The sequence below is a fragment of the Tinamus guttatus genome, unplaced genomic scaffold, assembly GCF_059628265.1.
Source record: "Tinamus guttatus ecotype Peru unplaced genomic scaffold, ASM5962826v1 Tinamus_guttatus_pri_ptg000301l, whole genome shotgun sequence".
Lineage (NCBI taxonomy): Eukaryota > Metazoa > Chordata > Aves > Tinamiformes > Tinamidae > Tinamus > Tinamus guttatus.
In genome coordinates this window covers 2,323,526-2,347,552 of record NW_028288835.1, presented here as the reverse complement: position 1 = coordinate 2,347,552, position 24,027 = coordinate 2,323,526, and the positions used below count along the sequence as shown (strand labels likewise).

Sequence of the window (24,027 nt, the reverse complement as noted above, 5' to 3'; positions counted from 1 at the left end):
GCCTGATGTTTGCTGTAGAATTGCAGCAAGCAGACAGGAACTTAATATGGAATTGGTGGTGTAATAACACCTAATATATGTCCTGTTGTAAACTGTTCATGTCTCAGATGAGCATAGCATAGATAGACTTTTTATTTTACTGCTCAGAGAGCTTGATTCAAATCTTATGAAAACACTGAGGACCTTTGCATTAATTGTAAGTGCGTAAGTGTAGAATTTGGCCACATGATTCTATAAACATAGGTTTTCTTTTGAAAGAAATATCTTCCTCCAGGCTACCTTGAAAAGCTTTCTCCAAGGATTTGCTTTCTTCCATCTGTTGGCTTGATAAAGGTTTGAGTCACTTTTTGATTAAAAACTCATGGGGAATCAGCAATGAAATAAATTAATGTTTTATCAGATGTTATTTTTTTCAGAGTGAGTAAACTAGGAAAAAAACAAAATGCTCACATTTTAATTAGAATAAGGAAATGATGTGTTTGTTCTTATATTTTAAGGAGAAATTGTTTTAACCAGTTACTCAACCCCTGGGGAAATTAATATAGAGCTTTAGGATTACTGCCTGAAATTTAAAAGAAATCCATATTGTCTAATCAGACAAATGTTAACTTCTGAAATGCAGGATTTCATCTCCATTGATTGAAGCTATTTCTGGGACATCTAAATATATGTGAACTTGAATAAGTAGGGAAGCAACTACATAAACTGATTTAGTTTGGAGAAAAGAATGGATATGAGAATTTTAGTGCAACAGGGATTTTACTGTCATTTCAAAGTGTGTTTTGGAGGAGTTTCTTAGGTTTTTGGAGCAGAATGAGGTTTGGAAATTTATGAGAATATTTTAGAACCAGTAAATTGTAGTTGTATTTGTAATTTTTTCTCTATTTTTGATTTTGGTATGAAAAACTGTGGTGCTTTCTACTTGCTAAATTTAAAGTGAAGCAAGTTTCTTGAACTCTCCATATTTTAAAAAATCATACCATTATAGTTTCAAAACAACAACAACAAAAATATTGCTTTTAAATTGAATGTCTATGTGGAAATAGACTTAAGTCACTTTTCAACACTCAGATTGAGGGAAAGATTTAAAGAGGTGACTTAATTTTGAATACTATTATTAGTGTTAATCTAAAATATTTTCCCAAAGTGGGGCCGTATTTTCTGTTTTTACTCTTTACCTGCCTCTCCTTCATTCTGTCCTTATAGCTCCATTTTTGTATTTCTCCCACAACAGAGTAGAAAATACCATGCGATAAAATAACTGAGAGAAAAACAGGTTCCTTCAGTAGGATTTGGGGTTGTTTTTGCATAGTATGTTGAATGTGCCCTTGTAGAATTCACAGTACAAAAACTAGGGTGAATCCATTGGAGACATGATTGAAGGAATGTCATGCTATAGAGTTATGGTAAACACCTTCACATGCATTATTTGAAGAAAGGGTTCTCTGAGGAAGATTGGGGATGGTGTAGAGCAATCTAAAAGCAGTTGCATGTTTAGAGAAAACATGGAACTAGGGCAGAGTGCATTTATAATAAATAGTAATTTGAGATCCATACTCATGCCATACACTAGGAATTAATGAGGATTTTTGAAGGTGTTCTTCTGGATGTCTTTGTAGTATTGTGCTTATGGGATCAGGAAAATAACCTTCCAAATGAAGCAACAATTGCACAGAAGGCAAATGACAGCAGATAATTGATCTGATGATTGCAGGTCGTGTTAGAGATGTGCTTGTTTATATTGGCACTTACTTTTTTCACAATGAAAAGCTGATGGCCATATTTAAGAATTTATTTCCTTTATCACTATGCCTGTCATTTTGTAAAAACATATTTTAAGATTCTCCCCTTGAAGTGTGTTGCTTTATAACTGCAAAATAAATCTTCCTCTTCTTATTTATGTGTAAGTGCTGTTGGCACTCTTGCTTACGTGCCAGCTCATGGTAGCTGAGTTTGGCGCCTTTTCGTTATCAATGTGATTTCTGAAAGACCTTCTCTTCGTCGAGGTTTAAGAATCCCACAGAAAGCAGTAGTGGCTATTGATCTGCTGCAAAGAAACTCCATCTGTTAGAGTGGAAATTGATTTATTTTTTATTTTGACTTATCAAGATTGAGTGTATTTCTTAAATGTACAGAGGCACAATGGCCAAAGGATATTGCTGATACAGAAAAGGTAGCACTAAAATACATCATCTGCTTCTTGAAAAAACATTTTGTTTAGTACTGAGTGTATTGTTCTGTTCCTTTTAAAACTCTGTTGATGTACCGTAATTATTAACACAGCTGACGAGTAATGATGTTTCTGAGTGCTTTCAATTAAGCATTACAGATTTTCTTGAATATTATTTGGTGAAATTGCCCCTGGCAACTACAGGAAGAAAAATAACAAGAAAAAGAGCAATAGGTCAGGAAAACAGAAATATAACATGTAATTTATATATAACAAGTAGAATATTTTTCAGGTCCTTGTTTTCACATAGAGCCACTGTAGTCCACTATAGGAAAAATCCATGCTATTTCATAAAAGGAGTTGCTAAATGTGGTAATATATATATGTGTAAGTACCTTTTGATTTATCTAACATAAAATTTAAAGTGTCTAACCAAACTTTTACTGGGAATAAATGGAAATAGATTGATAGGGATTATCAGGAGTTCAAATGGACTGTCTCCATGGAGTGTGTCTTTGAAAGATCAGATGCTTTCAGGAGGTCAGGAGTACTAAAATCTTCATGAATGTCTGGACCAGATCTGAAGAATTGGCATGTGGTTATCATGGAACTGCTTGTGAGTCATGTGGTTCTTGCAACATGCAGTTGGGCCAACCCCAGTCAGTGCCCTAGAGTCATCCTTAACTTTTTCCTTCCCTAAATTTTCTGAGATTCATTTTTCAGAGTTAAACAGCAGGCAGGGAAGTGTAGTTGATGTTTCTATTGCGTTGTTGACTGATTTGACTCCAATTTCTCTTACTCGTTGCCCGTTTCTATTGAATCGTAGGATGAAGTGTGTCCCAAAGCTGAAGGAGATGCTGCTCAGCGGTGTGTATGGGCGACTGCTGTTAATGTGAAAGACAAGTTCATTTATGCAACTCAGCCCACGCTTGACAGAGTGCTTATTGTGGATGTGCAGTCTCAGAAAGTTATCCAGGTACCTACCCCTAACTCTTAAATTAATGCCCAGTTTGGACACGAGAAATTTGTCTTTTCCATTGTTTCTGCCTTCTTTTGGCCTTTATTGGAAATTTCACTGGTCACTGTTCATGTAAACAGGCAATTTGCAGGGGAAAAAGCAAAACGAAAATAAATAGTAATCAAGTAGAGAAACAGCTCTTTGGAAAGTTTCTGATTTGGGGTAATTTTCAAATGGAGGTTACTGGAAATAGAAACTATGAGAATGCATCTATCAATTTTGACAGCAAAAATCATAAAGGCAGCTTTGGCTACACAAATTAGGAGACTTATTTATTAGGCTTTTGAGTAAAAAAGTGATACACATCTGTATATACCATGAGATTTAATAGAGGTTTTGCATGAGGACAGGTTTTGTTCTATAGCACATGAAAATAGACTTAGTAATAGCTGTAAGCTCAGTAATATTCTAAAATTATATTTCCCAAGTATGATGAGATTATTATTTTTTAAATATTTGTGTTTACAAAGGAGAGGGAAAAGGCAAAAACACAATATTTTTTGCTAGTTCAGTTTATGCCTAGTGTTCTCACCAACACATGACACACTGTATTCTTTTCTTTTTATCTCACACATACATCAGAATGTATCTCATCATAAAGTCTGTACTGTTTCAGCCTGATGTCTTTTGGCCAGAAAGATTGGCTTTAATAATCACAAACCTTCGGTCTGAGACTGTCAAGTTTGAGTACTTTAAAGATCATGCAAAATACTTTTGAAATTGACTTCAAAAGCAGAGCTCTACTTTGTCTGAAATAAAATTATTTCCCAGGTAAGGAGCTCTGAAGTTGCTTAATGACTGTTCTTGATAACTTGTTAAAAATTCTGCTTTCATTCTCAGAAGAAAGGGCACTTATATGGGAAACTGATAAAGAGGATTTGACACTACTGTGGGAGTTCTGATTCAAGTTTTAATCATACAAACGTGTCCAACATCTACAGGGTTATTTATAACAACATCCCAATCACAGGAAATAGATGTTCTTTAGCGAAGTCAAAACTGGATTTTTACAAGAATTTTAACCTAGCATACCATTAAATATATTAAAATAGTTTTCTTCATGTCTTATGCCATTTTTTGCCTGAAAATGAATATAAACCCATTATGTACAGATTTATCCTGGGATATTTCTTTTTAAATTCGTATTGCAATGGCTATATATTTAAAAACTACCTTAAGAAAAAAAAATATATATTTAGATTCTTTAAAACATCTCTCTTTTCTAGTATTTTCTGTTTCATTTGGCACATCAAATAAAACTTCTTTCAAAAATTTAATGTCTCCAAATGGTGTCAGGGACTGATGAAATGTATTCCTTTTTTAATGAAATGTTTTACACATTTACACAATTAAAAATTTCAGAATTTTTTATTGTTTACTATTTTAGGTAAGTTGGCAATAGAAAATCATATCAAAGTAGAGATTAATTGAATGGATACTGACTTTTTTTTTCTGAAAATAAGAGGTTTTGCTATAGCCAATTTAGTATATTTCTTCAATAATGTTTCTAAAGGAGGAGAGACTTTATAAGAAAGCCTCAGAGCAAGAACACCTGCCATTGCCAGGTTTGAATGAATGAAATGTATGACAATAATTTCCCTGGCCTTTGACAGTCATTCATTCATCTTGTTGTTTTCTATATTTTCTTGTTTTTGATGGCTGAGATATTTAATCGCATTTAATAGCATTTAGACTTTAGTGGCAACAGCATGTTTTGCCTTTTGAGCTCAGTGTCAGAGAGACTGGAAGTTCTTTTGCATTTAGGTTATATGGAGAAGTTTGGTAGACTCTTCAAATTTGCCTTAGGCTTTAAATTAATCAGTATTTTACCAATTACTTTATTTTACCATTCAATGCATGCTTACGGACAGTTACCATCAGAATATCTGTTAACTAAAAAGTAAAATTCAATAAGTTAGCCAATAATTAATATGATACCATTTGCAGAAATAAAGAAATCTATCTGTTCATGGCTGAAATTAGCTAGTTTGCACATAGCCTGGTGCAGACATTGTTGCACACAGGTTTGTATGCTAATTTGTGCAGTAATTCTGTGCTCCTCAGCAAATACCATGAACTAAAACCAATTACTCTACAAACCTTCATGCTGGTCCAGAAAAAAAAAATCAAATTTTATTTTGAGGAATGGAATTGCATTGCTTTTCTATCACTTGAAAGTATCCAGGCCATAAACTTATGGAAACATAGAATGAAATTCTGTCCCATCTGTGCAAACATTTTGTAGGAATGGAAGTCCTCATTTAGATAGTTCTAGGATGTACACATTTTAATTAGACTTTTGCTTTCCGCTTCACAAATTGCAAATACTTGACACAGAAATTTAGTAAGACAATGTGTCTTTTGCATTTAGAAATTAACGTAAGATTAACGTTTGCTTATTTCGAGTGCTTTGTTTGTAGTGCTAATGGGTGGGTTACATCCACTTATAAAAGCCAACGTTAGAGACAAAACATTAGGGACTAGGAGCAGCTGTTGGATCGTGGCTCCATGGAGCTGAGCATCCCGCTGCCTCCTGCCTGTGCAATCCCTCCTCCTCCTCCTCACCGTGCCACGGCCTGGACCCCAAAACGTGGTGTGTGGGCGCCCCACACCTTGGGTGGAGGGAGCTAGATGGGAATGTGACACTTGAAAACAAATCAATGCAGCAGCCCGAGTGTTATTGTAGACAACTCATCTTCTGACCTGCTGCAGGAATATGTTATCCAACACGAGTGACCTTTTTCCAGGGGTATCTTTCTGCTTTTCAATGAGCCGGTGAACAAACTGGCTTCGTTTTGCATTTCCAGAAGGAAAAAAGGAATTTTGCCTAGATGAAGCTGTGGCTTGCAACACCTCAGGGGTACAGTTAAGTATCATCAGCAGTCTCAGCCAGCCATTAGTGCATTATCTTGAGGATCTACATCATTAGTTTAAATTAGGTTCACTTAATTAGCCAGCTGGTACTCTCCTTGACAAACTGGTAAACAAGCTGTGCTTTACAGTTCCATGATGGTGAGACTGAAAAACAATTTCCACCTGCAATTTTTTCCTACTGCAATGATGAAAATAGAAAGAAAATCCCTAAAATTATTTGCCTCACTGAGGAGATCTCTTAATCAAATATCCTGTGCTCCTGTTTAATACCTTTGAAATCTTCAGTTCTGCTCATAACAAAAGAAACTTGGTGCTCAAATGCCTAAAAGAGTTCGTAGTCTTTAGGCACAGATCTCAAGGTTGTACAGAAAGCACTTTTGTACTGATCATAACGGTTTGATCTGAATTCTACCAAAGGTAATTACATTTACATACAATTACATTTGGAAAAGAATATGCTTTTTATTAATATAGGAATATCAACTTTAAAAAGATATATCCAACTTAGGAAAGCCAGGAAGTTTGACATAGCAACGTTGCATTGGATTTATGCAGTACTGCACAGTAACACGTTGCATCAGTTTCAGTATGTGGCTTGAGCTTGCTCTTCCCTCTTCAGCCATTTTCCATTAATTCATGCAGTTTTTAAACTGATAGACCTAAAGTGAAAGACATGGTGGGGAAGTATATTTTTGCTTGATTTAAAACTTTTCAGTTTCTTAATAGCTTCAATATGATATAATTTTGTTGCCAAGTGTTAATGCACATAATGAACAGAAGTCACTGCTTGAGCAATTCAGTGACTTTGAATTAATCAGAGGCCTTTTTCAAAAACTGACAAGGTAATTTTTAAATACGATCTGGAAACAGCAGGAAATGCATCTCCAATAATCATTTTAACTCCGTCATATGTATTATTTTTCTTTTTAAAAAAATCTAAGACAATCCAATGACATCTACTTTTACATTGCTGCAGGCAGTGAGAACAGATCCTGTTCCAGTGAAACTGCACTATGATAAATCACACGATCAAGTCTGGGTGCTGAGCTGGGGCAGCGTGGACAAGAATTCACCAACTTTGCAAGTGAGTATTTTGATTATATGTTACAGTGTCTAGACAAACTGAAACTTTGCATATTGCAACACTTTGTGAGTTTTCCTTTAAATGCTACTATAATGACCTCAGCAGTGACAGTAAACTGAATTAAGGTAACCTGAAAACAAGTCAGATAAGAGATTATTTTCAGTGGTAGAAATACTACTAATATTTAAATAGCATAGAAAAGGAAGAGAATCAAAAAAAAAGATTTTTAAATAGATATGAAGATTAGGGAGTATGTAAATAAATAAATAAATAAAACTCTGAAATCTGCAGTGCCGTTCAGCTTTATTCACTGTCATTTCTGTTCTTCTTTGTTTATAACTGAAGAATAATGCAAAAGAAATGGAGTGCAATGGCAATATTGTGTTAATTTGTTTGAACACAGATTAAGTTTTTAAGGAGTATTTCTGCAGTGGGTAATAATGTTACCTTCTGTAGGTGATAACACAAGCCAGCGGGAGTGTTTCTCATCACACAATCCATACCCAGCCTGTGGGAAAGCAGTTTGACAAAGTGGATGACTTCTTCATTCCTACTGCCAACCTCATCATTACTCATATAAGGTAAGTTTGAGCTCAGTTATAATTAACTTTCAAATGAACTAGGCCATCATCTCCAAAGAAAATGTAGCTAAAAAGACTTTGAAAATCTGAGACTGTATCCCTCACTTCAGTATTGCTTTAAAATAATCCTTTTTACAATCTAACTCTACTGAAGTTTTATTGGATAAAAGGTGAATAGCAGAACTAAGACATTTACAAGTGTTTCTTCCGCATCCACCAACTACTCAAAAAGTCAACTGCTGTCCATTTCTGCATGTATTAAACATAAGAAGTGGTATTATCTGTCTTGTTTGGGAATTGAATTGATAACTATAGAATTTAGGTAATTTCCTAGTTTAGGAGCATAGATCTTGTTAATGATAATTATTAATTTCTGCTACTGCTCCAAGTTGTTTTGCCATATATAGTATTTGCCATGCTATATTATGTGTATGTTTGTATTTAAGCTATTCTCTCAATTATTGGACCAGAAAATCCATTTTGGTGTTTTGAAAGGATTTAAGTTACAATATAACTTAAGTTCTTAATAGCAGGTTTGTGTCTCTCATCTCTCACACCCTTTTTTTCTGTGTGTTTTTGATCAGGCTAAGTATGTTAAAAAAAAAAAAAAAAAGATTATTTAGACACGTGGGTAAAATTGGTCTGATTTCGTTGGTGCTTGGTAAATATATAGTTCTTAGAGGTTTCAGTGGTTCATTCCATAGCCTGTACCAGGAAACTCTATATTCTTGGGCCTTGGTCATTATTCTCAGTGAATGTAGGGTTATCTTTGAGTCTACCTGAAGAATAGACAAACTCTGTCTGTGATAGCAATGTACCAAGTGTGGAAGAGAGAGACCTATAGGACAGAGTCCTAGGAAAGGACAGAGAAGGACACCATGAGCAAAAGAACCTACCTTAACGTATGCAAGTCTATTAAAGTCAAAGCAGGACCGCCAGGAAAAAAAAAAGGATTAAATTAATCAATAATCATTTTAATAAATACTGGCATAGCTTTACCATCTTCAGTTAGTATATCCTGCATGACCAAAAATTTACTTTAAGTTAGTAAAAATGCTTGCTTTGTTTCATTATTATTCATTATTTACATAAAGCAATTGACCTAGTTTATTTATAGGAAACATATTCTATCATACGGTAATTATATTTCCTGATAGAATAACTATTCTTGCAATTTTTTTTCCATGAGACGATTAGTAAAACAGAAATGGCATTTTTTAGGTACCTTAATTTTCCTGAGAAGAGGAAAAGGAAAAGATGGGTAGGAGGAAACATACTACAAGGGGGTCAGTCTGGGAAAATGGGAAAAGAAAAATAGGCCCAGTCCAAAGGCAGTAGAACCTAAACTATTTTAAGTTGCTGTCTTGTCTAAATAGGCCATGTAGGCTCTTTCTGTGGGGGCATAGTGAGTCAGTTACCTTCAGCTGATGAGTCAGCTCACCTGTCCTACATATGATTTAGCAGAAAGGAGGAAATAAGGGAGAATTAAAGAATATTTAAAAAAAATGAAAAATGAAATTTTAATTTAACATTCAATTTAATTAATTTTATTTTTCTAAATTGGTAACTGAGTGCCTTTTCTATAAAAACGAAATCTATTTAGTGAAATACTGTCTTTCTATTTTTTCAAGACCTGTTTATTATATAAAGTTAGTAAGTCGTTTAAGAATTTGCCCTTCATAAAGTATTCCTGCACTTCAAGTACTTCGATTTCTTATATAAATAAAAATGAACTCTTGTGAGCAATGTGTCAGGAATTGCCTATAATTGGCTATACAAGGTAAATCCATCAATTCAGTGGTGATGTAAAAGACTGTCTATTAAATCTACCTTGTCATCAGCCAGTAATAAAAATACTCGATAACAGCATGTGAGTATTTAAGATGTTAGGTAACAAATAGAAAACTTGGGCTTTTTTTCCTTTTCTTCCTGTGATGTATAAACCACCCAGGAGAGCGTTTTATAAATATGTGTAGTGAAAGGCAGCTACATTGGAAATAACCCCACTGGCTGAGATACATAATATGGTTAAATACTCAAGGGTCCTGCTCACTCTTTGATAGAAATCAGCTACCATCAACTGTGCAACACCCAACTTTTCCAAAAGAAAAAAAAAAGCTATCTCGAGCTCTAGTATTTGTCACCTGCAAGCTAAAACTTTGAATCATGGAGCAGATGATGGAATATGGATGACTTAGTAGATCAACAACTAGAATCAAAATTGGATGTCTGTGTTGAGAAACAAATTTCTAAGCCGTAAGTGTGTGTCTTGCAAAGCTATGAATTTACAGTTCAGTAATATGGTTAACACAGGCCATCTGCTACATATTTTATCAGATCAATTCCTCTTCAGTCACCTTCAGTATCTTACCTAAAGATAAGTAAGCCTGTTGACACCTAGACATTAAAACATGGGTGAATAATTTATAGTTATGATGGCTATAACTTATTCTCTCTTTAATGCTTAATATTATGTAAAATGTTAACTATTAATAATATATACATATATATATATAGTAAAAACTTAAAGGTTTTGTTTTGCTTTATTTCATTTAGAGATTAAACTTCACATTTGATCTACCTAGGCAGATATTTATTTTATATAATAAAAAGGAAGTGGGTTGCTCTCAATTCTTAGAAAGAAAATGCAGGACATGTCTGTTGAGAGCTGCACTTCAGCTATTCACCGTTGTCTTGCAGTTCTCCAATACTTAAACATTTAAAAGATTTAACAGATGCGAACTTAGTACACTAGATCTGAGATTCTCTAAAATATAACTAGTAAGAAAAATTGAAATAATTTTTCTGTACCTTTGAATACTTGTTTTAAAGCATCTAATTTAAACTCAGGGTTTAGTAACTGTCTACCTGAACATTAATATGATTTTCAGAGTTAATTCCAAGTGAAGGATATAAAGTGCATTTCCATTCTTTTGGCCTGTAAAGGTAGGCAAATGAAATCACACCATGCACCAGATGGGCTTAAGCAGCAGGCTATCATTTTTATTGAACCGAATTAACTCACTGTGAAGACTACCCTGAAATGTACTAGGTAAAACAGAAATACATAGCTTTGCATGCAGTGACATCGAAGGCTAAACGATGTTTTATACTCCTGAATACACTAACAGAGGTTGAGACATCATCAAATGTTTCCTTCTTTTGCAGGAAAATAAGGCTAAAAGGTCATGGAGTGTATTTGATAGCTGAGATGTAAGAGGCTTACCTCATCCACCCAAAAATAAATAGCTATTTTACTGATCTATTGGGTTAATCTAGGTCATGAAAAAGTATTAGCAGTTTTAGTCTGAGGTAGACAGTAATTGATCCCAAGGTAAAAATGAATGCCCAGACTTTTTACTACCACAGAGTAAAGCAAGAGTTGGCTGTACATAGAATGTAGCCAAAGTCAGAAGAAATCACTTTTCTTGGTGTCATAAGCAGCAAACATAGCATCTGTGCTCTGAACACCTATAATGAGCCATCAAAGCAACAGCTAATCCAACCATGTAGGCAGGAACCAAAAGGAATAGAGGAGGAATGGATCAATTATTTTATTGTAAAAGCCACTTTTTTTTTTTTTAACTGTGCACAAGAAAACAAGAAAAGAAGCATGATTTTGGGTAGAGAAATGCATTACATTTAATATCATCAGTTCAGAGTGTTTCCCTCTGAGTATCTGGCCAATATTCCCTCTAATAACTTGTTGAGCACCCTGTATTTGCTTCTTGATAGCAAATGCCTGTTTATTCAGAGATCCTCGGGCAAAGTGAGGTTGGGTTACCACTCTACACTAAGGTCTTAAAAATGTCGGTGACTTAATTCGAGAATTTCTGTGTGTTGCTCTGATAAGACTCTCTGCCTGCTAGCTCTAAGCCTGCCCTTGAGTATTTCTCCATGATGAAAATAAAGACCCTTCTCTTCTTGAAACTTTCTGAACTTTTAAAATTCAAGCTTAGAGTCTAGGGAAGGCTGAGGTTTTCCTTGGCTTTTCTGTGGAGATTCCTGTGCCTGGTAGTTGTAGTGTAATGTGCTAAAATTCTGAAGTCAGTCAGCAACCAAAAGGAGACAGTGCTACAAAACATTAAAAATAGAAAGAATCCTAACAGGAACTAATAGGAAGAATGCCAAAGAAGTTTGTTCATGTTGTGTGTTGGAGTTCTATAGATCTTAAAGGGAGGAAATTCTGCGTTCATCTTGCATATCCTGAAAAGAAGAGCACGGCCAGATATCAGCAGCCTTTCTTTGGTTTCTTTGGCCAATTTACATGAATTATATCAAAATAATGAATGTAAGATGTGTTATTTTTTATACCGTCATGCCCGTATTTTTTCAGTTCACGCACCTTGAAAAAATACCCTCCCCAGTTGTATTAAAAGGTCATCAGATACTGAGGACACAAAGATAGATAGAGTGGAATATGTTATTAATGGTCAAAATTCCAATGTCCTCTTTCATTTATTACTGAGGAAAGCATATAAAAAAGCTTATTCCCTTGATAGATGTGCTAATTAAAAATTGAGTATATATTTTCAATATTTGGACTTTACGTATACTGAGAAGTAAATTTTAATTAGTGGACTCCTCTTTCTGCCAAGGCAGTTCAGCACAACCAATGATCTTGTCCTTAATTGTCTGTTAATATCTATTCTTTATCATAAAAATAGACATTTATTATTAGTATATGTGACGGCTGCAAAAAGATGACTGGTACGATCCTCAAGAAAATATATTCTTAGAAGTCTAAGGAGCAAAAGGGCCGATTATTTCAGCTCCACAGTTCCTAAATCGAAGTGAACAAAAGATAATTGGAATAAATTAAGATCTATCATTACACCACTGTAAAATGTTAAATGAACTCACGCTAATGGATTCAGTCTAACCCTTTAGATATTTTAATATTTAGCAAGCATTTTGAATGTCATATAGTTACTTGACTTAACATGTGGAAGAATGAACAATCAACTCACTGGTGAGATGGCTCAGTATCTGAATAGAGTTAAAATATTCTCAGTTTGAATTTCTTCTCTCTTTTATTTCTTTGTTGTGCAGGATAATAGGAGAAGCAATCTCTCTAAAATTATACTTACCCATTTACACAAAACATTCCGAAAACGAAGCTTTTCTTTAAGAGTAATTGGAATGTGCTGCCAGGGCATTCCTGTGAGTGTTGGGAAATGAAACCCATGTGGGACGGGGATTCAGAACATTCAGAAGTTTAGAGATTCAGAGATTCACACTGCATTTCAGAGTATAAGCCCCTGCAGAGATGTGAAGTAGCTGAAAGCCTGCAAGAGCATTTTCAGTATTACTATGCAAAAAAGCACACAGAAAATAGCACTTTATTTCAAAAATCCCATAAAATCAGAAAGAACTTTTCAATGATTTTCAAGTCAGACAATGCAAGCAGTAAATTCTGAGTCAACAGTAGACAAAGCACCAACAAAAAACATAAAATTAATTTGGGGTTGAATAGTTCACATAGCCATTATGATTTGGTTCAAAGATAAAGGAAAAAAAAATTGTATTTTACAAACTCAGTTAACAAGCTGTGTTAGGAGAGTGACCATTTTGCAATCAGTTTTTAGTCAAAAAGCTATCAACATAGTTATTGCTTTGGGAAAAATCATTTGGATAGTAGAGAAATTGGGGAAAAAAAAAGGCTCAACAGCCCCAGAGCAATGAGAGAAAATCTGGAAAGTAACTGCAATTTCTGATGATGATTGTAGACTCCATCAGTGAATCCTAATGTCACCCGTAGTAGCGCAGGACACAAGGGGGTTTGTATGGGTTTGGGGCCTGTGTTTTGCACCATCTCCCCATCTTTTAAACGTAGGTCTTAGTGTCTTTGTGAGAGTAATGCTACACGGAAACACCTTGCCCACTTTCCCCCCTCTCTGTATATTTTCACTCCAAAAGGAAGTCCATAAATGCATTCTTTGTGAAAACTGAAAAGCATTAGGGTGGGGAAAGACAGCACAAAGTCTCTGTCTGCATCTTTTTGCCTTAAGTAATGATTTTTGTAACATATTTGTTCTAAAAGGAGAATGCAGACTAAACGGGTTGAGATTCAGTTCAGATAAGTTGGGTGCTCTAAAACTGTCTTTGTTCAATAACCACCATTGGCAATATCAGCCGGTGAAGAAATAAGCGCATCTTTAGAAAACGTGGAGCCACTCTGTGGATTACCAAACCCATATTCTCCATGTCATTCCTTCTGTATTCACACATCCTTGACCCACAAAAAAGGACACCAAAAATCTGACCTGCGTGTATCCACAGACAGGGCAAGTCTCAACACTTTATGCACATGCAAGTGCCATATCACCACACTCATGCTTTGTATGTCTCGTCTTTCATTTCTGCTCTTGTATTCCAAGCTAAAAATGAGTTATATTTGTAGGCATGAATTTTTTGCAGTCTGGGCAGTAAGGACTCCCAACACTGTGGACAAGCAGCTGTAGGGCCTGTGTAGTAACTGCTTCCACACTGCCAACACAGTGAAATCTTATCATTGCTATAATCTGACACAGACCTAATATCCTCAGGGATAGAGGACACATCATTTTGGAATTTATGGAGAAAATATTTTAAATTTAAAAGTTCAAGTTTAGCTCAGATCTACTGAATTGAGTATGAAAACACAGCTAAAAGTCAAGGCAGCAACGTGCCCTCGTGGCCAAGAAGGCCAATGGGCTCCTGGCTGCAGCAGGAGGTGCGTTGGCAGCAGGGCCAGGAGGGGATCCTGCCCCTCTGCTCAGTCCTGGGGAGGCACCTGGAGCATCGGGGGCAGTTCTGGACTCCCCAGGACAAGAGGGACCTGGAGCTGCTAGAGAGGGGCCAGCGCAGGGCCACGAAGATGATGGAGGGACTGGAGCATCTATCGAATGAGGAAAGACTGAGCGAGCTGGGCCTGTTTAGTCTGGAGAAGAGAAGGCTGAGAGGAGATTTGATCAACATGTTCACGTACCTGAGGGGTGGTTGTAGGGAGGATGGGGCCAGGCTCTTCTCGGTGGTGGTCGGTGACAGGACGAGGGGTAACGGGTACAAGTTGAACCCCAGGCAGCTCCACCTCCATGTGAGGAAGAACTTCCTTGGTGTGAGGGTGCCAGAGCCCTGGCACAGGCTGCCCAGAGAGGCTGTGGAGGCTCCTGCTCTGGAGATCTCCAACCCGCCTGGATGGACCCTGTGCCCCTGCTCTGGGTGTCCCTGCTGGAGCAGGGCTTGGACTGGGGGATCCCTAGAGGTCCCTGCCAACATCAACCATTCCGTGATTCTGTGAAAGTCCATTACACAATGCAACATGTGCAAGAACACAGTCGTGTATAGAAAGAAAGCAACCCCTGAAGGTATAACACAGTTTGTATCCAGTGTTTACAAATTAACTTATCTTAGTGCTGCCTTGTTTGAAGTAGCAATGAGCAATAAATCAAATAAGGATTCTATGATCACCTCTAACTATGAGGCGATCTTAAAATTATTTTAAGAAACTAATTGCTCTGTATGTTTGCTGTTAAGCTTCTAATGCACAGCTATTTAGAAAGTTAGTCATAAAAACTGTTTAAAATATCTTATTTTCTACTCTTTTTTTTTCAGAATTATGTGAATTAATTTTAGCCTAACTATTAAGCTTTTGTGCTATATAAAATATCATAATGCTTTGAATTTTTGTAGGTTTTTGTACATTTTGCTCTTAAATAACAGAGGTAATATTGAAGGCATTTTTTAAACCTTGGAGTTGCATAAAAATATATTTTTACAATCTCCTTGGAAAAAGAAAGAATAAGCACAAAAGAGGATTTTACTTTCTTTTAGATTTACAGATTTTCAATAGTATATGAAACAAAAGTGAAGGGTTTAGCATTTGTTTCATAATAGTGAAGATTTGCTCCCAAACTTGGTGTTTTCATATCTATTTTTGAGCAGTTAGGATAAGTTTTGTTTATGATGTTTCAGCTTTTCTATCTGAAGTTCTATTACAAAATTAACCTCTATGTTGTGATGCTTGTGGGCCTATGGTTTTAAGAAAACTTCCAAATACAATGAGACTCTATAAATCCGCTCAGGTTTTGTCCATGTTCCTTGTGTTGTTTTCAAACATGCAAGACTTTTTCTGGAGAATTACCCAAAGTTACAGTTACTAGGAAAGAAAAAAAAAATCCTTTAATATATACAATTAACATCATGAGCATGACTTTTTCTCATGATGATCTTATATTTGCAATAGGAGTGTTGCCTCTGGTATTTCTGTGTGTCACAGTTCTATCATGTATTTTTTACATGCAATAAATATATAAGTTGGTTCATGCTAATATTTTCCCAATTTGGATCATTAGTAAGGAGAGGAAAAGGAACTGTGGCAAAGTTTAGTATTAGTTCTTTTGAATATTTTCTTATACTCCCCGATATCACAGTATGTGAGCTTCATTTTTAAAATGAAGAAAAAGATCTTTTGAGACTGTTTTGACATACATAATTTATCAACTTTGCAGTCTTTATCTCTACCTCATTATTCATTTTCTACCGGTGCTGACTATTTCTTTTGACATATACAAATTCTGCTGTGCATTCCACATGACATCTGTCCACCCTGGTGTTACCATGCTTTCTGGAATGCCAGATCTTCTTAATCTTATCCTTCCTTGTGCTGACATTCAGGACTGTCTTTAGGAATGTCCTTTGTTGGTTGTGTCAGTGTAGCTTGCCCCTTGCTTGACTTTCATTTTCTTAAAAGTGAAATAAAAAGATACAAAATAAAATATACAGGACAGAAAAACATATTTGCTGCCAACACTATCAAGACTTTCTAGCAGAGAGATATTTTATTATGTAGTACAAATAGTTCTTTTTTAATATATACTCCTTATGTATTTTGATATATATTTTAAAAATCTAGATATTAAAATGGTCCTTTGTTCTGAAATATATTGGATTGTTTTCTTTGTTATCATTCCAATTTTGCAGTATGTGTTTTATATGTTTCTAATGTAGGAACTCTAACAAAAAACTTAAATGATTCATAAACTTCTGCATTCCCTGGAAACTAAAGGTTTTTCCCAAATGTAGTCTAAATATCAGTTAAAAGTTCTAGCCTATTTGGGACATATTAACCCAGCTCTTCCAGCAATACCTAGAGAATAACATATGGAGCCACCATAGCATCTGTCCAACTTCAGCTCCAGCGGTTTTCTTACACATAGTTTATTTGAGGATATTCTTCAACATGAATTTAAGTTAATTTCTGTCCTCTGGATTGCTAGTGAGACGTACCTTCAATATTGTGCTGGTAGAATCTTAATCCGAAATAGTTTTTGTCTGTTTGTTGATTCTAAAGACAATATAATTTTGAAAAGACTTTGCTATCTGTATGAGAATCTAATTAAGACATTTCAAACTTTATCTTGCAAACACAGGAATTATCCAGTTGAGCAGTGCCCTTAAACTCGCTCCCACAAGTATTTGAAAGACTATCTTGTGATTTCTCTGCTAGAGTGAAAGCTATCACAGTAGCAGTAGTAGAATGAGGATTTTGATGTACTTGAGATGGCATTCACTTTGGCTTAACTGCATTAAATTCGCAGCTCGTATTTCTTAATCTCGAGGTAATCTAGTTGAATATGATGTGGAATAAACTCAAGCTGCACTTTTATTAAAAATAACTCCGTTAAAGAAGAAAAGAAAAAAAATCTCAGAGCAGAGGGTGAGAAGGTCAACTTAGTTCGATGAACTGATTTATTAAAAAGCATACAAATGTTCAATAATTGTTTAGTTTATAATGTTCATTCCTATCTCTGTCCCTTGTTGTCTAGAAATGGAATTTTCCTACTCAAATTCCAGCTCTCAGCACAAAATTAATTTGAAGATACCTAATTATAGTAAGAACTTAGGAGTTCCAGGGCTCCTACAAGCCCTTGCAGAAATGACATTCCTTCCCTCCTGTCTTGCAATCTTGACGTTTCCCCAGATCCTTACTTTTCCAAGTAATGATCAGTACATACCCTCTAACCAAAGAGAAGTGACTAAAAGGTCAGGTAATTATCTTTAAGTGCCATTCTTTGGATTCTGAAGAAATATTTGAGAAGAAAGACCAGCACAAAGGGGAAGCAGGAGCAGGAAGTTATGGGCCTCAGCTGACCATTGAATGTCTCTAGATCTCACTCCTGGGGAAAAAAATAGTGAATCTCTCAATTTTGATTTGTACGTTTTATGTTGTATAGAAGAGAGTCTTACTCATGCTTTCATTCATTCATTCGTATCTTATTTTACAGATAGGACAGATTATTTGTTGCTAATATAAACTGATATTAAGTGTGTATAGTCCATATATGCAATATCCAAACAGGCAAGTGACTGCTGCCCCCACCTAAAAGCTCAGGAATGTCAGATAATCTTTTTAATATATTTGATCATTGTGCAATCATTTTCTTTGATGAGGGAGGCTCAGTCTTCTAACTTAATCCTCCTGCATTTTTGGATTGAGAATGGAAATAGAGATAACGTTCACTTCTATATGCAAGACAAAAAATGATAGCTAAAAGGAATAAAGATTTTCAGTGCTTCTCAAACAAACCTGTGAATAACAGTCTCAGGAATCACGGTGGTCTTACAGTAAAGATCACTTTGATCTAATAGGGATTTTATTCCCCCTGTGAGAAACAGATCCCATAGATCTAAAATTATTGATTTTGTAGATCTTGCAATTGAATATTAAATTCCTTTCTGATTTAATCTGTGAAGACCTTTATTTCTTTGTAACAGTATTATTAAGTAAACCTGTGATGTTTTGGCAACTTGCGAATAAGACTTCTCTTTGTGTATATTTTCATCCTAAAAAGGTATTCTTTAATTCACATACAAAACCAAAAATAGAAACAGTGCGGATTTCAATTTAAAGCAAGTTATTTCTTGATATTAACTCATCCTTTCCTTACATGTGACTAATTTCAGAGATTTCCTCTTGTTGTTTAGACAGGTTTTTTTTTGCTTCTGGTTGGAAAAGTCCAAATCCAGGACTTAACGTGCAAATTTTCTCAAATCCAGAATTTCCTCTCAAGCCAGAGTGAGCTGAGTAAAACAGAATAGTCAGTACTGGGAGAAAATGAAACCTATCATCAAATGCCATTTTTCATCAGATCTGACCTTTTCATTTATTTATCAGAACTGGTAGTCATGTTGGTGCTTTAAACTGAAATTTCTAGTTTTCCATCAGTTCATCGAACTAAGTTGACCTTCTCACCCTCTGCTCTGAGATTTTTTTTCTTTTCTTCTTTAACGGAGTTATTTTTCCATTTCTATTTCTAGGGCTACTATGGTGAGATTTCCCAGATGCATTATCACAATCATACATCATTGCTGCAAATATTATTTGTTCCTTTTTAGGAGCTTTTTTTTTTTTAATATTTCATTCATAATATCTGCTACAAATAAATGGAAAAATCAGTGAAGAGGGCAAAAACCTTGTGCATATGTGTATGCGCATGCACACACAACCTCGTATTTATAGAAGTAGGGAAAATTATCAAAAACTATCCCAAGACCTAAATAGGTCCTCAGTTAGAAAGATACTTTAACACTACTGTATATAACTACCAGGGGAGGAGAAAAAAAAATAAAAAGCTGTGTCTCACTGCAAAACAGAAATATGAAGCAGGAATTCCTTACTGTCTTAAAGAGCAACAAAAAGGAAAATTGGGAAAACAGACTTCAAAGATTAGATACTGTAAGAGAACCCCCAAGAAAAACTACATTTGTGCTGATGATCAGTAGCCACTGGGCAAAATCCACTTAGGTTTTTGTTATTAACAGACAACCATTTTGAACTGCAGAAATTAAAGAAAGGTCTTCTCTCTGCAATCTGCCAGAAATAAACTATTCCAGGCAACATTCATTTTGTAAGTCCTGAGGGGAAGATTGATATGCCCTAGCAAAGCTGACTGCTTTTTGGCATCAAAACCAGTTCCAAAGTAAAGAGCATTTGTTATTCAGAGATAAATATTTTATTTAGGGAATCCTATAACATGCACAATATTTGTAATAGAAAGTGACACTTTAAAAGGTTTTGTTTATTTCACAATTACTTAGGTGAGAAGAATTAAATGTGTGATGTTTTAAATAGGATGAACGCAGTGTAAACAGTCTTCTTTAGAATGATCCATGTAGGGGTATAAAGTGAAGAATAATTTCAAGTAAGTAAATACTGGCTGCAATGTTATACGTTAAGGTATTAGAAAATCCAGAGTTAGGAGGGAAAATGCATCTTCTTTTTGTTATGTTGGTAACAAAAAACTAAAAGGACAACTAAAGGCAAAGCCGAGGAATACAATTAAGGAAATTGTCCTTAGACCAAATTCCATTTCCCTCGCTCTTTAATTATTAGTATTTTCCTTCTCCCAGCTGTTTTGGATAACTTGATTTCATCAAGAAAAAAAAAATGTTGCACTTCTCTTTTAGAATTTTGTATAAATGGTAATACTCTCCCATGTTGCTAGATTAGAAGTTTTTTTATAGCATCAGAGTCTACACTGATCCGGTAAAGCACCGTTCCCAGACAACTAATGGTGTTTACGTGGAGTCCCAGTAAACTCATGGTCAGCACATTTGATAAACGTTGCAGTGGTAGAGCTTTAGCTTCCTGAGTTGATTTTTTTTTTTTGCATAAATTTTGAAATAAGAGCACTAGAATCTGGGGGGGTTTCAACATGAATGTCATTCACTCGAGATAAAGTTGATACTAATGATAAATGTTTGTTATTATTTTCCTGAATGAAGTTGTAAAGGTTAAAAAAAAATTCACTGCACACTAATACTTCTGTTTCTTCTGGTACAGATAAACAATGTTAACTCATCCAGTTCTTCTACTTGTTTTTTCTGTTCTGAGAATATGGTTCTCCTGCCGTGTTTGATCACATCCCAGACCTCTCTTCACAAAACATCTACTGACTTTTTGGGTAATCTGTGGGAGCAGGCTCAGAAGTAAAAGTGGAAAAAGGAGTTTGGTTTCTACATCATCTTTAACATTTTCTATTCTGTTCATCAGAGTAAATGCAGCTTTGTTTCCAGCTATAGAAATATGATAGTTGTGTTCACTTAAAACTGAAGTTTATCCTCATTTCTGGTAAAATTCTTATTAGATTTTAATTTTGTTGCTGTTACTTTTTAATCAGTGTCTCTTTTATAAGGAATGTAGTTGAAGTAGTAAATAATAGATATGGTTTATCTAAAAAATATATATATATATATCCTGGAAACTGGGATGTGAGTGTTTTGCTTGTTGGCAGTTCAATACTCTCTCCTTGCTTAGCTATTCTTTGTAGCTTATTCTTTGTAATTTCTAGCTTTGTAGCTATAAGCTCTATGTAGGGTAGATAAAAATACAATGTATAGCAGTGTTTTGAAGATGCAGGGTGGGTATCCAGATAACGTTGAAACGTTGTGTGGAATATCCAGCCCATTCATTAATTCATACTCTACTTGATCAGAGCTTCCCCTTACCATCAATTGCATCCTTGCCATAGCCACAGGTTTCAGTTTAATCCATCGCTCTGATTAACTAGGAGGGGCACGTTATTATCACAAGCAGAACCAAAACTGTTGGGATGCAGCAAATAAACACCAAGTTTGTTCAAATGGAGCTGCCTGAAGTCCGCATTGGGTTTCAGTTCTTCTCGTTCATGACTTTTTTCTCTCATGACCTTTGCTTTAGTGTGGTTTGTACAACATCCCTGTACAAATCTCACAGTGTTATAAAAGCAATAAACAAAAGGTCAAACAGGTAGGCCTACCTGTAGTGCAGATAATTCAACTGATACTGCTTTAGCAGCTAAAATTTCTTCCTGTATTATCCACTCAGCATCTTGATTCTAATACTCCAAAAAGCCTGAATTGCCTGGCTTTCTCCATATCTGAATGGTGAGAAAATATGCTTATTGCACATATTGGCATGATTAGCAGTTAGCAAAGTCTTTAAAAAAAAAAAAAAAAGTCAAGCTGTTGATATGAAATTTGGATAGACTACATAGAATTGTAGACAAACAGTGAATGGGATTATCAAATCTGCCTGAGCTGAATGCCAAATTTCTGGTGTAGTGTTTCTATTACTTAGTGTTCATAGTTCCTGTCTGCACATATAGAAATGTTTTTCAGTTTATCCTTTAAAAAAACAGTATAGTTCCTAAAATTTTAAAATCAATAGATATAAGTTGATTACTAATCACATCTGTATGAAAATCACATATTTTCAACAGAGGTAAAATATTTCTCTAGTGCACTGTGGATATTCTTTCTATATATACTTACACGTATATATCTGTATGCACTTAAAATCTTAAATTATTAAAGTATACTGAAATTGTGCTGTAGGATAACATAGATTCACGGAGGAAAAAATGTTTAATGTAGGTTTTAATCTTTCTTGAAAGTAATTTGTAGATAGAATATCTGAACAAGAGTTATTAAAAGTCATATGATGAAATTCCATTTTGACCTTTTACAGTCGCTTATGGTGTTAATGATAACAGATGATATCAAATGCTTTTATAGTGACATGATCTTTTAATTCACTCAGTGATAAAGTTAGCTGTGGAAAATTCATTGATAACCTTCACATGCTGTGTAATATCCTAAAAAGATAAAATACTACACTAAAAATGAAAGGTAGAATCCAAAGAGGTTTTCTTCCTCTCTTTTTGATAGCTCTCTAACCCTGAGAGTTACATAAAATGATCATTGTGGTTGGAAAAATACCCTTTTCCTGAAAAGCAAAGTGAAATTATGGGTTTCTGTTGAAGTTACCTTTTGAGAGTTATGAAAACCAGCTGCAGAGATACTTGGCAGTTCCAAAAGGCACATTCTGTATCAGCTGCCTTGAGGGAAAGCTGGACAATATATAACAACCTCCTCTTAATAACTGTGTATTTTGGCTTTAAAAGAAATGTTTGGTTTGAAAAAATGTCAGCCCTTTCCAGATACGGAAGTGCAGCAGCAAAGCTGTGATGAAAAACAAATTTTTGTGGCCCTGTTGAAGTTTGACAAGAAAACGGGAAATTTTTTTGTCTAGGTACTACTGGGAGAACAAGAACCAACGTAGATGGCGAGCTGTATGCAGATAGGTGTTTGGTGTCTTGTCATTAAGTTTAACTTAAGTTTAACTTAACTTAAGTTTATATTCTTAGGGTTCATTTACTGCTAGCAGTGAAAATTTCTACCAAGGAGCTTTCTAAAAAATGTATTGCAGTTAATTTGAGATCTTGTCTCTTGTATGTTGTGGAGCAAAAGTGAAGAGAAAAAAAATATGCACATATTAAATATTGGATCACTTTCAAAGCATTTTTGGCGCATATATAAGAACAGTGAGGAATTTAGAAGGAAAAAGGAGTTCTTGTTCATTCCTCACAAACAAAATATTCCTGTTGTGCTATGCAGCAGTGAAGGCTGTTAAGTCTGAATGACCTTCATGAAGAACTTGACAGGATTTTTTTAGAGAACTAATGTTGCTTTTTCAAAAAGATAATGAATTATTTTTATAAAATAAGAGAAGATCAGTTCTGGTTTGAAAGTAGCTCAGGAATGTAAAGGACATTGATGAATCACTTTCTGAATAAGCGTTTTGGGCAGTGGAGGGGAACTAGCTTTATAAATTCTGCTATGCCAAAATACTCTGCTCTCACACATCCTCTCATAAGCAAAAGTCATCTGTTGTGTGCCAGGTAAGGCAATGTGTTCCAGGAGCATTTGTTATTACCCTTTTTACATGTCTCAACCCATGGAAGCTAAGATGATGGAAATTTTGTAAGAAATGATGCATAGATTGGATATGATAATAAGAGAAGGAAAAGTAAGACTTGCAAAATGGTGGTGTTGACATAATGTGGCTAAATAAAAAGAATATCCACTAAGCTTCCCAAAATTAATAATTTTTAAAATCTGAATTTAACATTCATGCTTCAGTGCGTAAGTTACTCCTAAATGATGGATGAAGCTATTCCAAAATTGATTATTGAAAGATCTTCTGTATTTTCTTTTGAGATATTTGTTACTGTCTTATGAAGGAGATAGCAGTAGTTTTGGTAAAACATTACTTTGACTTGCCCATGTGGGTTCCTGTGTCCATCAGAGAGCCTGGCCATGAAAGGCTTCAAGTGGTCACTTTTGTAGTGACTAAGAACATAGACATATAGAATAATTTCAAATATATTTTAGCTATTGAATGACAAGACTTACTTCTGTTCTGGCTATATAGCAAGGAAACAGAGGCACCCATTTGTACTCCACTGTACAATTCTTTACTGAATACAAATGTAAC

The 24,027-nt window shown here is 35.1% G+C and overlaps 1 protein-coding gene across 2 annotated transcripts in view; it reads left to right on the top strand.

Annotated features, from left to right (window-relative positions):
• FSTL5 (follistatin like 5) overlaps positions 1-24,027 on the top strand; it is a 219,024-nt gene that overhangs the window by 184,684 nt on the left and 10,313 nt on the right. For both annotated transcript variants that reach the window (XM_088528108.1, XM_088528107.1), the window contains 3 exons: positions 2,997-3,146; positions 7,039-7,146; positions 7,603-7,727. In XM_088528108.1, coding sequence (XP_088384234.1) covers positions 2,997-3,146; positions 7,039-7,146; positions 7,603-7,727 — 383 coding nt within the window. The remainder of the gene's footprint in view (positions 1-2,996; positions 3,147-7,038; positions 7,147-7,602; positions 7,728-24,027) is intronic.